Below are 15,390 nucleotides of genomic sequence, written 5' to 3'. Positions count from 1 at the left end.
CATAATCTGGGGATGAAGGCGACCAATTCAGCGTGCAGGGCTGCAATATGTGCATCACATGACTACACACTGGACTGCAGATGACGGGGATTCAAGGATTTTTGTTTTTTTTTTTAAAGAGGGATTTAGGGGGCAAAATATACATGTAGGAATCAAGGTAATGACACACATATACACAGCCTATCCCACTAGGCACTTAGATGGAAACATTACAGTGATGGAGGTATTTAGTGGCTCATTCACAAACCAAGCACAAAGTTGCAAATATCAGCATGGCTGTGCGTTCTTGTCAAACAACATGCGCCACTTGCGTGTCATTTACCAACACGGATGCAGCACGGGGGCCCATGCACATAGGTTCCAAATAAAACACGGGAGCAACAAGAGGAGCAGCCTGTCCGTTACCTGCAGTTCTGAGCGGATTGTTTCTGTGTTCTGTCCCAAAGAGAGAGCGCGGGATGAGAAGTCGGCTTTATAGCAGAGTACAAAAGGAAAGTCAGGGATGTGATTACAGATCTAATAGAGCGAGAGTGTACGTATGGAAAGAAGTCCCTAGTCACAAACCCGTGGAACATTCTGACAGTTATTTTTGTTCTTCTGAGGTCTCGTTCTGTTTGGGCAGGGAAGGGGCTTGTTGAGGTAATTCTAGACGCGCCCAAGTCATTGGTTCGGCTTTCTTCAGAAAGATTTCCACTTTTGTGGCAGTCAAAGAGACATAACTTTTTGCAACATCAACCACCTAAAAAGGAATGGAAGAAAGAGGAATACTGGTTAATTTGGCACACACAGGTTACACTGGGTCTTTTATAAAGAACTAAAGCCTAGAAATTGCTGTATTTTATATACTGTACTTACTGTGCCCCCCCCCCCCCAAAGGTTTTGCAGCCCTATAATAGTAATCATCTAGGCCTTTAAAGTTGCCCCCAGCAGCATCTTGGTTCTTGTTAGGCTTTTGTGTCAGTGGCACTGCACGTGCTCAGTGGGCTCTGGGCTGCTGCTGGGTAGCTAAGCTTAGTGGGTGTGGGGAAATCATTAAGTCATTAGCAGAAATGAACTTTAGTCTGTCACAGATATAGATATATATAAATATATATATCTATATCATATACACACACATACAGTATAGTGTGAGTGGGCCCCTAAGCTCAGGTAAGTGACAGCAGCACAGAGTATGGGCAGGGAATCAGCAGAACAGAAGATGGGGGGCTACTGGGGGCACAGATTTTCCCTGCTAAAGGGCTGTGGGGCCCTTGGGCTGGTACAGAAGCCCAAAATGCAATGTGTACCTTTCCTAGTCTACTTTAAATATAGCATATCGGCAATTGTTATTCTGTGCAGTGAATCGTCTCTTCATCTCTCAGTTTAGTCTTATTTAGTTGTTGTGCCCATGACTACCATGATGAGGTAACTGCATTTAGAGATTCAGGTTAAGAAGCAAAGGGTAACTATATATTGTATGATTTTCTAAAAAAGGGCTCATTTCATGTTCCTTTATCTTTTACTAAAGGGAAACTATATCCCCAAACAATGTAGGTCTCTATAATAATATATTGCATAAACCAACTCATATGTAAAACCCTGCTTCATCTAAATAAACCATTTTCATATAAAAATGTACGTTTTTTAGCAGTATGTGCCATTGGGTAATCCTAAATAGGAAACTGCCATTTTAAGTACTAAGGGCCGCCCCCTGGGATCATAGGATTCACAGTGCACACAAACAAGCCAAGGCACACATACATGCTAGGCCCCATCAGCCAATGAATGGGCAGAGTTCTGCCTTTTGCTCCCACACTACTTCCTGTTACAGTTAGAGCTGCATCACTTCCTGTCAGCTGATCTCTGAGGGAGCACAGCCCATCACTAAATGGCGGCTCAAGGGAAAGGATGTAAAAGGGCAATATTTACGGATATATATATTCCAATTTGGTGAGATTCTTTAATAGGTCACTTAATATAATATAAACTATCTGTTGGTTACGTATTCATTCTGGGGGTATAGTTTTCCTTTAATAACAACAAGGCGAAGGGCATGTGTGTATTGGAACTTGCATTCCGATTAGTTACAAATAATGACAAGCCTCTGCAGAACTTACCCCCCAGAGCTGTACATTTTGCTGAAATGTCTTCTCTCCTTCAAACACTACCTGAATATTTACCTAAGGGGGGAAAAGAAATGAGAATGTTTGGGGCACAAGAGAAATCATTTAGAAGAAAACAAAGAAGAAACAGAGCAATGCTGGGGGCATAAATCAGGCAGATAATGAGGATATCTAAAAAATAAGCAAGGGTCACTGAGGATAAGGGGAGAAGGTCTTAAATGCAGCATGGAAAGGTGCCTCTATATGGACAGGGCTATAAAGTGTATTTGCCTAAACAGGTGCAGACAAGGGTGCTCCTGTTACACATTCATGTTATCTAGGTGCTCAAAAGCCTTAATACTCGAGGGGTGTCTGTACCTTTAAAAGCCAGGAACATATTAGGGGGTCACCATTCACTTAACATGACACGGTCTCATATACCCTCCACAGCTGGCAGAGTTCCAGCCCCCCATATCCATACAATGGATATTTGGATATATGGATATATGTGCAAAATAAACACTTTGACATGCCACTGGGGAGAATACACAGTGTTACAAACAGGGCAATCACACAACAAACTTACAATTGTGCTATTGGCTTCCACATAGCTGAGCTCTGGCAGGGAATTCTTTGCATAGATTGATATAGTCACTCCTGAGCCAGTCTGATGCCAGTCGTGTCTACAAGGGACTACTTTTTTACCCTATGAGGAAGAACATAAGAAAAAAAACAAAAAACATATATATCAGTACATATAGAAAAACTACAACACTTACTCTATTAAAAAAAAAAAAAAAAGTTATCAAAGTGAACTACCTCTTTAATGATTTTTGAATTATTTTTATTAATTTTCATTCAGTATTGAGGAATACTAAGGCCCCTAAACATAAGGGCAAACTTCACTTTATGAGCACCTACATCATCCTTTTTGGTCCATAAATGGGTTCCCTTTGTGCACCCTTCTTGAGACAAAAATGTATTGAAATCTGAGGTTTTCCTCCTGCAGCAACTCCAATATTTCATCCTAAATGAAAATGGGAACAGAATATACAGTAAAGTGCGCAAATGTCAAAAACAATCTTTCCATAATTAAAAAGTTTAACAAAATGGGATTCACAATCGATTACAATCTAGAGTGATGCACCTACTGTCTAAGATGTGATATTACTAATTTTTCATTAGTGACTATTGTGAACAGCAGTGAATGAAACGAGCAAAATAATTCGTTTCCCATGTTATAAATAAAACACTTAAAATGTTGTAGGTTTCATTAAAGGGGATACTGTCACGATTTTTATGGTTTACCTTTTATTTCTTTATTACACTGTTACACAGCAAATAATTCACTCTCCCATTTAAACTTTTATTCTTGAACTGACAAATGTATTTGTAGCTGTAATATTGGTGTGTAGGCGCCATCTCAGTGCCTTGTGCCTGAGTCTGAGCTTTCAGCCAGCGCTACACATTAGAACTGCTTTCAGCTAACCTATTGTTTCTCCTACTCCCATGTAACTGGAGGAGTCCCAAGCCGGACTTGGATTTCTTACTATTGAGTGCTATTCTGATACCTACTGGGAGCTGCTATCTTGCTCCCTTCCCATTGTTCTGCTGATCGGCTGCTGGGGGGGAGGGGGGATATCACTCCAACTTGCAGCGCAGCAGTAAAGTGTGCCTGAAGTTTATCAGAGCACAGGTCACATGGCTGTGGCACCCTGGGAAATGAAGAATATGGCTAGCCCCAGGGGAAAAACAGATTACAATGCAGGATTCTGCAGGATAAACCGTTATGTTTAACGTGTTTTTCCATGACAGTATTCCTCTAATATTTACTTCTGTGTCTCTGATTATAAGTACAGGTATCGGACCCCTTATCCGGAAACCCGTTATCCAGAAAGCTCCGAATTATGGAATGCCCGTCTCCCATAGACTCCATTTTAATCAAATAATTCAGAATTTTAAAACGGATTTCCTTTTTCTATGTAGAAATAAAACAGAACCTTGTAATTGATTCCAACTAAGATATAATTAATCTTTATTGGATGCAAAACAATCCTATTGGGTTTAATTAATGTTTTATTGCTTTTTAGTAGACTTAAGGTATTGAGATCCAAATTACGGAAAGACCCCTTATCCGGAATACCCTTGGTCCCAAGCATTCTGGATAATGGGTCCTATACCTGTAGTACATGGGCCATGGCTTTATTGTATAGACTCAAGTACATACATGTATTGTATATCAAGTACATACCCTTCATGGAATATGGGAACGCCATTGTGATACTGACAAACCTCTTCATTACTCTGTGGTCCAGCAAAAGTCTATTAAAATGGAAGGCAAGAAAAGAAACTAAATAGTATACTGTAGTGTAAAGAAAGATTTTATACCATCAACAAAGGTGATGGGAAAACAAGAATGCATAAGTGTGAGAACAGTCCCATATCCTACAGCTTTTGCCGTCTTGTTTGAAGTGCAAAAATATCAAATAAAAGTGACTGCATACAGCTCATACTATGTCTGACATTAAAGGACAAGGAAAGATGGACACATTTTTTTACCTACACCAACTCCTTGAAGGCATCTTTCTTAAAGAAGGAGGAAAGCCTAAATCACTAGGGGGTGCCCCCCAACGTTTGTAATCTCTTATCTGAAACCCCCAGCCGGTGCATTTTTCTCCTAACAGGAGCACCAGCGGGGTCTGATAAGCAATTACAATCACTGGGGGTGCCTAACATTTTGGCACCCCCCAGTGATTGTAACTTTCCTTCTTTAACTTTTACAGTCCTCCCACTGCAGATTTTGATTTGTTCATGTGCAGTAGAGTAAAGGTGGCCATACACGGGCCGATTGTAGCTGCCACTATGGGCCCAATGTATGGGCACTAAAGACGGGCCTGCCCGACCGACATCTGGAAAAATCAGGCAGATTTGAAAATTAGTTGGATCAGAGACCGCATCGGCTTGTTGATGTGGTCCCCGAACAGATGGTCGCCTATACCTGTCGTTCTAAAATGACCGAATTAGCCAAATATAGCCCACCTGTAGTTGGGGATATCGGAAGAAGATCTGCTTGCTTGGCACCCTCGCCAAGCGAGCGGATCTTAGCGTGTATGGCCACCTTAAGTCTGTGCTAGAGATGCCTTAGAAACGTAAGCAAGATGGTGGTGTTGTGCTATTTGTTTCCTTAGACTGGTGCAATTTTTCCTAAAAGGAGAAACAACTCACAGAAAAAACTATAAAAATAGCTATTGAATTCCCTGTATGGTTTCCATGTCCTTTAAAGTACCAAAAGCATAGCTAAGCATAGATACAAATATAGTATTGGGCCCAAGGAGCTCTATGTGGTTCAGTAGGCTGCCTTGAGATTCTATGGGGTGCAAAAACCTGTAAGAGGTCCAAAATTTTATCAGACAGGGCAATATGCAGGGGCCTTTGTTGCCTCTGTGCTGAACAAATATAATTAGAAAGTTAGCATTTATGGGCAAGCAATAAGCACACAGCAAATAAACATGAAATAAATTAGGTTTCATGTTTGTCTATTATTTTTCTATTTGTTGCTGTCTACTTCTGTATCTTGTAATGTCTCAGGCACGGCAAGATCGGCAGCTCAGCGATGTATAAACAGTCCACACACATAAATGCATTTTAAATTAGGTACTTACCTTTAAACAGCCACCATTCTTACAAGAAGTTCCAATTTTTATTTCACCGGAATCTTCTTCTACACATAAAAACAGAAACAATAATACTGGGTTAAATTTAAAATGTGGTGCAAAACATTGCTCTAAGAATAAACCATAAATGTATCCTGGCCTGGCACTGCCAGATAAAAGGGTAGTTCACCTTTAAATTAACTTTTAGTGTAGAGTAGAAAGCACTATTCTAAGACAATTTGCAATTGGTCTTCATTTTTTATTTGCGGATTCTAAATAATTTAGCTTTTTGCTCAGCAGCTATCTAGTTTGAAATTTTAGTAGCTATTGGGTTGCTAGGGCCTTGTTTGGCTTAGCAACCAGGCAGTGGGTTAAATAAGAGACTGAAATATGAATAGGAGAGGGCTGGAATATAAAGATAATATATGTAACAATAAGAATAAGATTGTAGCCTCCTAGAACAGTTGTTGTTGGCTTCTGGGGTCAGTAACCCCCATTTGAAAGCTCACAAAATGCTAGAAGAGAAAGGCAAATAATTAAACAACTATACAAAATAAAAAATAAAGACCAATTAAAAAGTTGCTAGGAACTGCCCATTCTATAATATATTAAAAGTTACTTCAAGGTGAGCCACCCCTTTAACTGGTTCAGCTAAATAAAAGGTAGTTGTACTGACGCGTATGTGGAAAGAATTCCTTTTCCCCGAAACCGTTTACCACGGGTAATAAATTCAAATTTTCCACAAGCAGCACAGTATCGCATTACAAGCAAATGCTGAGAACAAACGACATGAGTGTACTCTGAACCACATGACAATTTACGACAGCAGAAGAACAGCACAATAAAACACAGCTCATAGAGACACCGAAATAGAATAGTTACCTGTCACGGCTTTATCATTTTCGGAAAGTTTCAGCTTATCCAGTGCTTGCTTCAGGGACGCAGAAATCTTCAGCTGCAACTTTACCATCGGCTCGTCAGAGCTGAAATTGTATTTAATATGTTTTATTTACAGATATAACTATAAATGTAAACTCTACACAAAAAATGAGGTTTTTTTTTATCCTTTAACCCCTTTCAATTCCTGTTATCATATACAGCAGCAAACCTGTCCTATAGAAAGGTAAAGCAATGAAAAGAAATACTGGTTCTGAATCTGGGTCTCATCAATGTTAGAACTGCTTACAGTGGCCATACATGGGCCGATTGTAGCTGCCGATATGGGTCCCTTAGACCGATTTGGCAGCTTATCGGCCCATATAGGGGCACTAACGACAGGCCTGCCCGACCGATATCTGGCCTGGAATTGGCCAGATATCTATCGGGCAGGTTAAAAAATTGTCGGATTGGGGACCGCATCGGCTTGTTGATGTGGTCACCGAACCGACTGTGCCTATTACTGTCGTTTTAATTTAATCGTTTGGCCCCAGGGCCAAATGACCGAATTAGCCTGAAGTCGCCCACCCGTAGGTGGGGATATCCAGAGAAGCGAGTGGACCTTAACGTGTATGGCCAACGTGGCTTCATCTTGAATTCAGTTTTTATCATGATTTAGAAATAACTACTCCAGGGCTGAAACTGGTCCTAAAGTTAATTGGCTTTTTTATCACAAAATACAAAATTACAATTTTTTACATAATTGTGCAAAATACCTTTGGATTTATGGTACTTTACTTACTGTTCAGCTACGACAAAACCCACTCTATAAACACAGATAGATATTTACTCTCCTTCATGGGGTTATGTCGCTGCTTATTTAATAGGATTATAAAGCTAATAGGAGGCTTATATAAAGTGATAAGCAGCCATTGTCCCTCTGGCTGTCCCCGTGCTTCATGGCACACAGGGAGATTTGTAGCCTGAGATTAAATCTGGGCTACCTCAGGTAACAAATATCCTTGAAATTCCTTTCCACTGGTAAGTAAATCACCAGTAGGGTTTTCAAAAACTATGAAATAATAAAAAAAAAAAAAAAATACTATCTGAAAAGTGTGACATTGTGTAAAATATTACAATTATCCCTGTAAGCATTTCTTATTTTTAAGCCAATGAACATAATACAACACAGTGGTAAAATCCACATATACACTACTAAGGGGGTGATTTATCAATGGTCAAGTTTCATTTTTTTTTTTCGATTCAAGTATTTTTTGCACTTAAAGACCCAAAAACTTGAATGTAAAAATGTGTCAACTAAAAGCTTGCGAGTTTGTATAGAAGTCAAGGGGAGTTGACAAAGCCATATTCTCAAACTCAATTTTCTTTTTCTCCCAAACGAGTTTTTCTTATTAATAAATAAGCGGCCATTCGATTTGCAAGTTTATTAGATTTAGAAATTATATATATATATATATATATATATATATATATATATATATATATATATATATATATATATATATATATATATATATATATATACACATATATATATATATATATATATATATATATAAATAAATAATACATATAATAACAATGCATGTGCACGTGTAATGCCCCACAGTCATTAAATATATCTGCCCTCTGAGGCAAATTAGAGAGGCTTCAGATGGGGTTTTTGGCTTCCTCTGGATCAACTAGCAGTTAGGCAGGTTATATATAGGCATTATGGTTGAACGTGAAGTACGTACATCTTTTCTCAACCAAACTTACTATGTTACTATGTGTAAGTGCAAGAATAGAAGCCATTGTTGAGTGATGCACAGAACCAACTAAATGGTCAGTCCCTACGATAGTAGCGCAAAGAATAAAGTTGCCTATCTCCCCATGAGCTCTCCTCAGTCCAATCTCCCTTTAAAGTCTTCCCCTTTAAAAGTACCTACAGGTAACATTTGTTGACCTGGTCTCTCTTGACCAAGCTGGGTGCCTACTAGCCTCCCTAACTGATATATGTTTGTTTACAGCTTACTCCGATAATTCCACTGGGTGGAGATGGCTCTGGGAAGTGGATAAGCTCTATAGCTGTATTATAGGGCTACCCAAATGTAGTCAAATATTTAGCATGTCAAGTGGGGCAGGTATCAATTATTTAATTACCTGTAACTTTGTATGGCTGGGCTAGTACTACAACACTGACCTTTAGGTACCATGTTGTGCATAAGGAAAAGTAATTATTTAAAAAGGCTGGTAGATTAAAAAAGTCACTAATTGCTGAATGTGTCAAATTCTCCCATTTCTGAAAGATATCAGATTTTGTTCTACATACCTTGGTCTATTTATGCACTCAATAGGCTTTGGGGCTTGAATGATATGCTCATTGAACTTTGGTTTACAGTCTGCCAATTCTTTCTTCTCGGATGTGGTTTTGACTTCGGGTTTCACTGGTTCGGGAGGCTTTTCGTTACTGTGCAGTCCCTTCGTACATCCCTGTAGAGATTCACAAATATGTCCATTAGAGCGCATGGGTCCTTCCAGCACTTCTATAGGATTTAGTACAAACAGGCAAGTTTTGTAAATGTTCAAATTATCTATGAAGTACATGAGGCCGAAACCAAACTGTAGCTGATCAGGGTATCAAGAACAGGTTGGTTTCCTCCCCAAGTACTTGAAAGATAATTAAAGGACAAGAAAAGCACTGGGGTAGTATTTTACAGCAGGACAGGCCATTGCCTACTTCCCCAAGCTTTCAAAGTATCCCCTTTTTGTAGCGTGACATGAAAGTGCTGCCACCCCTATCTGCAAACATCTTTGGGGGTGAAACAACTTCTCACCTTTTTCTACATAAGCGCGAGTGAATGAGCTCATGTCAAAAAGCGGGATATATTTTGCTTTTAATGTTTCAGTGATGTAGCGATATAGAATATATATTATGAACAAGTGTAACACATTGGCTAAATCGTAAACACAATGGGAAATAAATGGTTGAGGAGGTTCGAATTTGTCTCCATGTATGCAAGAAAGAACATGAAGTTGAGGGCGGTCATTCAGATTAGGCTGATGGCAGACGAGGCGTAGGGCAGATATTTTCGGCAAGCGGAAAAGCGCTCCGGTGCAGGCACATGTAGCTGAAATACGCATAAAATCGTGAGAGAATGCAAAGTCTCACGGTTTTATGTGTATTTTGGCTACATGTGCCTGCACCCAAGCGTATTTCATTCATTCGGGTGCAGGCACATGTAGGAGCCGTAGGGCGGTATTTTCAGCAAGTGCTTTTCCGCTTGCCGAAAATATCCACCCTATGCCTCGTCTGCCATCAGCCTTAAATGTGATAATCCAGAACCATGCAATGTGGGGGTGTACTGGCAATGGCAGTACATTCTGTTAAGCTGCCTCAGGCCTGAGCGTGTTTAAAAACGGACAAATACGTGAAATATTTATAAAGCAACTGTGAGCAAACTAAGTCTCATTAGGCACTTACCACAATACTTAAAAAATCTGAAAAATCAGTTGTTCGTCTCTTACAGCACGACCATCCCTGTATAGAAGGGAACGGAGAGACAAGTCAGAACAGAGCAGCTTCCCCGGCAATTAAGTGTCGGACAGTCGCAATGAATTTGCTGGTATATAAGCCATACCTTTAAAGCATCATGAAACACAGGCACACCGGGGTGATAAGTACATGAATCTGGATTAGGGGAAAAAAAAAGAAAGAAGAATTAAAACAGCAGCATAAACATGGTTGCTAAATGAAGACGCTGAATGGCTTTCCCTGGTTCTTCAGGTTCTCTGTACCTGGATTTGACTCCTGAGTAACTTTATTCTGATCTCCCTTAATCACCAAACTGATACTGTAAGCTCTAAAGGCACTGAATTCCCTGTACCTTAATGTCAGTTCAGTGTAAAAATGGAACTGGGTAAAATAGACAGACTGTGCCAAAATAAAAAATGTTTTCTAAATAGTTAGTTAGGCAAATATGTATTCTATAAAAGGCTGGAGTGGGCAGATGTCTAACATAATAGCCAGAACTCTACTTCTTGCTTTCAGCTCTCTAAGCTGTAAGCAGTCAGTAGCCAATCAGTGACTTTAGGGCGGGCCATATGGGACATAACTGTCAGTTAGTTTGCACTTGAATATGACCTGCGTGCTCACAAACTAACTGACAGTTATGTCCCATGTGGCCCCCACCTAAAGTCACTGACTAACTAAGAGGTCAGAGAGCTGAAAGCAGGAAGTATTGATCTGCCACCCACAGTAGCGCAGATTGAATGGCGGGTGGCAAATACAATTCACCTGCTGTCACCCTAAAATAAACGGAGAGCAACCCTTTATAGTCTGTGTTTGTTAACTTCGCCATGAAGGGATTGGGACAATTTCTCAATAGTTAAAGGAGTGGATCACTGTTAAGTTTTAGTATGTTACAGAATGTCTTCATTATTTATTTTTTAATAGTTTTTGAACTCTTTGCAGCTCTTAAATGGGGGTCACTGACCCCGGCAGCCAAAAAAAACTACTGCTCTGCAAGACAACTGTTTTAGTTTTACTTTTTTATAGGTTGTTTTTCTATTGAGGCCGTCCCCTATTCATATACAGGTATAGGACCCATTATCCAGAATGCTCGGGACCAAGGGTATTCCGGATAAGGGGTCTTTCCGTAATTTGGATCTCCATACCTTAAGTCTACTAAAAAATTAATAAAACATTAATTAAACCCAATAGGATTGTTTTGCATCCAATAAGGATAATTTATATCTTAGTTGGAATCAATTACAAGGTTCTGTTTTATTTCTACATAAAAAAAGGAAATCGGTTTTAAAATTCTGAATTATTTGCTTATAATGGAGTCTATGGGAGACGGGCTTTCCGTAATTCGGAGCTTTCTGGATAACGGGTTTCCGGATAAGGGGTCCGATACCTGTACCATTCTCTCATTCAAACCACTCCCTGGTATCTAAGGCAATTTGGACCCTAACAACCAGATAGCTGCTGAAACTGTAAATGGCAGAGCTGCTGAAAAAAAAGTTAAATAACTAACAAACGTTAAATAATAAAAAAAAAAAATGTAGATCAACTGCAAATTGAACATTACTCTCTACATCATACTAAAAATGAACCCAAAGATGAACACATACAGTGGTGCCTAATGTTTCTGGAATGTATCAGTATAAAATATTACAAATAAGCCCCAGCCAGATGTCAGCCAGTAAGGCCACTGTCTCTGCCCCAAGCACACACCACTGATCTGCTGACCAGCTTTATAGGAGGGCACTGGAAGATGATAAAGGCAGTTATACAATATGAAAAAATAGCAGAGAACACATTCCCTATATTTCAAGAAAGCTGTGTATAGTGGTGGAGGAAGGGGTCAGAACATGAACCCAGCTGTCTGAGGTTAGCAATAGTGCCAGTTATGTGTGTAAGGGGGCTTAGTAACAATGTGGTGCCAGCCGGGTGTGTGCAGATACACTGACCATACACGTGCCAGCTGACATTAGTGAAGGGACGGTTGTATGATGCTAGGCATGTGTCAGTGTATGTGAGGGGGAGATGTTACACAATAACAGTCTTGCTATGTATGTATAAGGGGAAATTCCATCAATGGTGCCAGCTGTGTGTGTGTATGTATGTATGTATGTATGTATGTATGGGAAGGTAGTTTTGGTGCATAGTGCCAATTGTGTGTATGCATGTGATATGTACATGTATGTATGTGAGCATGAACAGGGGTGCCATGTATAAATGTATGGGGAGGTGCCAGCTGTATGTATGTATGTGATTTGTACATGTATGTATGTGAGCATTAACAGGTGTGCCCTGTATAAATGTATGGGGAGGTGCCAGCTGGCTGAGGTGGGTGCCAGTGTGGGTCCGTGCAGCAGTACAGGGGTGCCATGTATAAATGTATGGGTGGGTGCCAGTGTGGGTCAGTGCAGCAGTACAGGGGTGCCATGTATAAATGTATGGGTGGGTGCCAGTGTGGGTCAGTGCAGCAGTACAGGGGTGCCATGTATAAATGTATGGGTGGGTGCCAGTGTGGGTCCGTGCAGCAGTACAGGGGTGCCATGTATAAATGTATGGGTGGGTGCCAGCTGGCTGAGGTGGGTGCCAGTGTGGGTCAGTGCAGCAGTACAGGGGTGCCATGTATAAATGTATGGGTGGGTGCCAGTGTGGGTCAGTGCAGCAGTACAGGGGTGCCGTGTATAAATGTATGGGTGGGTGCCAGTGTGGGTCAGTGCAGCAGTACAGGGGTGCCATGTATAAATGTATGGGTGGGTGCCAGTGTGGGTCAGTGCAGCAGTACAGGGGTGCCATGTATAAATGTATGGGTGGGTGCCAGTGTGGGTCAGTGCAGCAGTACAGGGGTGCCATGTATAAATGTATGGGTGGGTGCCAGTGTGGGTCAGTGCAGCAGTACAGGGGTGCCGTGTATAAATGTATGAATGGGTGCCAGTGTGGGTCCGTGCAGCAGTACAGGGGTGCCGTGTATAAATGTATGGGTGGGTGCCAGTGTGGGTCAGTGCAGCAGTACAGGGGTGCCGTGTATAAATGTAAGGGTGGGTGCCAGTGTGGGTCCGTGCAGCAGTACAGGGGTGCCGTGTATAAATGTATGAATGGGTGCCAGTGTGGGTCAGTGCAGCAGTACAGGGGTGCCGTGTATAAATGTATGGGTGGGTGCCAGTGTGGGTCCGTGCAGCAGTACAGGGGTGCCGTGTATAAATGTATGGGTGGGTGCCAGTGTGGGTCAGTGCAGCAGTACAGGGGTGCCATGTATAAATGTATGGGTGGGTGCCAGTGTGGGTCAGTGCAGCAGTACAGGGGTGCCATGTATAAATGTATGGGTGGGTGCCAGTGTGGGTCCGTGCAGCAGTACAGGGGTGCCGTGTATAAATGTATGGGTGGGTGCCAGTGTGGGTCAGTGCAGCAGTACAGGGGTGCCATGTATAAATGTATGGGTGGGTGCCAGTGTGGGTCAGTGCAGCAGTACAGGGGTGCCATGTATAAATGTATGGGTGGGTGCCAGTGTGGGTCAGTGCAGCAGTACAGGGGTGCCGTGTATAAATGTATGGGTGGGTGCCAGTGTGGGTCCGTGCAGCAGTACAGGGGTGCCATGTATAAATGTATGGGTGGGTGCCAGTGTGGGTCGGTGTCAGTGTGGGTGGGTGCCAGTGTGGGTCAGTGCCAGTGTGGGTCGGTGCCAGTGTGGGTGGGTGCCAGCTGGCTGGGGTGGGTGCCAGTGTGGGTGGGTGCCAGTGTGGGTCGGTGTCAGTGTGGGTGGGTGCCAGTGTGGGTGGGTGCCAGTGTGGGTCGGTGCCAGTGTGGGTCGGTGCCAGTGTGGGTCGGTGCCAGCTGGCTGGGGTGGGTGCCAGTGTGGGTGGGTGCCAGTGTGGGTGGGTGCCAGTGTGGGTGGGTGCCAGCTGGCTGAGGTGGGTGCCAGTGTGGGTGGGTGTCAGTGTGGGTCGGTGTCAGTGTGGGTGGGTGTCAGTGTGGGTCGGTGTCAGTGTGGGTCGGTGTCAGTGTGGGTCGGTGTCAGTGTGGGTCGGTGTCAGTGTGGGTCGGTGTCAGTGTGGGTCGGTGTCAGTGTGGGTGGGTGCCAGTGTGGGTCGGTGTCAGTGTGGGTGGGTGCCAGTGTGGGTGGGTGCCAGTGTGGGTCGGTGCCAGTGTGGGTGGGTGCCAGTGTGGGTCGGTGCCAGTGTGGGTCGGTGCCAGTGTGGGTCGGTGTCAGTGTGGGTGGGTGCCAGTGTGGGTGGGTGCCAGTGTGGGTCAGTGCCAGTGTGGGTGGGTGCCAGTGTGGGTGGGTGCCAGTGTGGGTGGGTGCCAGTGTGGGTCAGTGCCAGTGTGGGTGGGTGCCAGTGTGGGTGGGTGCCAGTGTGGGTGGGTGCCAGTGTGGGTGGGTGCCAGTGTGGGTCAGTGCCAGTGTGGGTGGGTGCCAGTGTGGGTGGGTGCCAGTGTGGGTCAGTGCCAGTGTGGGTGGGTGCCAGTGTGGGTCAGTGCCAGTGTGGGTGGGTGCCAGTGTGGGTCAGTGCCAGAGTGGGTGGGTGCCAGTAGGTGAGTGGAAGGTACCACAGGTAGAAGGGGGGGGAGCAGGACATGGCAGAAGGTGCCAATCTCACCATCACTATTGCTTTCCGGATCATAGCGCTGCCCGCAGCCCCGGTTGTAGCACAGCAGAGCCATGGCAGAGCCGTGCCCACACAATCCCTGCACGGAGTGTTGGAAGCCGAGTGTCTCCTTCCCCGGGAAGCGTAACCCCTATGTGACACAACACAAGCCCCGGCTTCTCCTCCTTTCCCACACGCCGGCTTCTTTCAATTAGGAACTTTCGCGAAGCTTCCGAGCAAGCGCAGAACTAACACCGGAATCGGAAAGGGGCGGGGAACCCTACTCCTATTGCGCATGTGTAAACGGCAAGCACCTGAAATACTCTTGCGCATGCGTGCCTTCTAACACGCGGGGAGGGGGCGTGGCCCGAGTTTATATATAGATGGATCGCATACTGGCGCCTCAGAGCGGGAGCGGCAGCAGAGTGGGGAGGGTGTATTGCAGTGCTCTGTCGTCTATTAGCGATATTAGCTGTTCTGGGGCGAACTAAAACCTGAGCGAGTTGTTATGAGAAAGAGAAAATCAGAATTAGGCAGGAGTCATATTGCGGCCTCTGAAAAAGTTCATTATTAGGCCTGTCTGTAGAAAGTGTCGAGAACTTCCACTGTTATCTGGAGTGGGGGCTAGTTTGTAGGAAAGCTATTGCATTCTGGGTGGAGGGCAGTTGGTAGGGGGG

At 43.4% G+C, this 15,390-nt stretch overlaps 1 protein-coding gene across 3 annotated transcripts; it reads right to left on the bottom strand.

The window, feature by feature from the left end:
- Positions 1-90: 90 nt before the first annotated feature.
- On the bottom strand, positions 91-15,017 carry chordc1 (cysteine and histidine rich domain containing 1). 3 transcript variants are annotated; one of them, XM_031895853.1, is made up of 12 exons: positions 14,869-15,017; positions 14,726-14,838; positions 10,252-10,301; positions 10,095-10,151; positions 8,943-9,103; positions 6,617-6,717; positions 5,744-5,802; positions 4,333-4,403; positions 3,003-3,108; positions 2,668-2,787; positions 2,097-2,159; positions 105-739 (listed from the first exon to the last, which is right to left on the bottom strand). In XM_031895853.1, exons 2-12 carry the CDS (start codon positions 14,787-14,789, stop codon positions 584-586), a joined length of 1,008 nt encoding a protein of 335 aa, XP_031751713.1. In that variant the 5' UTR covers positions 14,790-14,838; positions 14,869-15,017; the 3' UTR covers positions 105-583.
- Between the last annotated feature and the right edge of the window lie 373 nt (positions 15,018-15,390).

Source organism: Xenopus tropicalis, chromosome 2, assembly GCF_000004195.4.
Source record: "Xenopus tropicalis strain Nigerian chromosome 2, UCB_Xtro_10.0, whole genome shotgun sequence".
In the NCBI taxonomy this organism is placed as follows: Eukaryota; Metazoa; Chordata; class Amphibia; order Anura; family Pipidae; genus Xenopus; species Xenopus tropicalis.
Note: the sequence above shows the minus strand (reverse complement) of the source record. Positions and strands in the feature narration are given on the sequence as shown.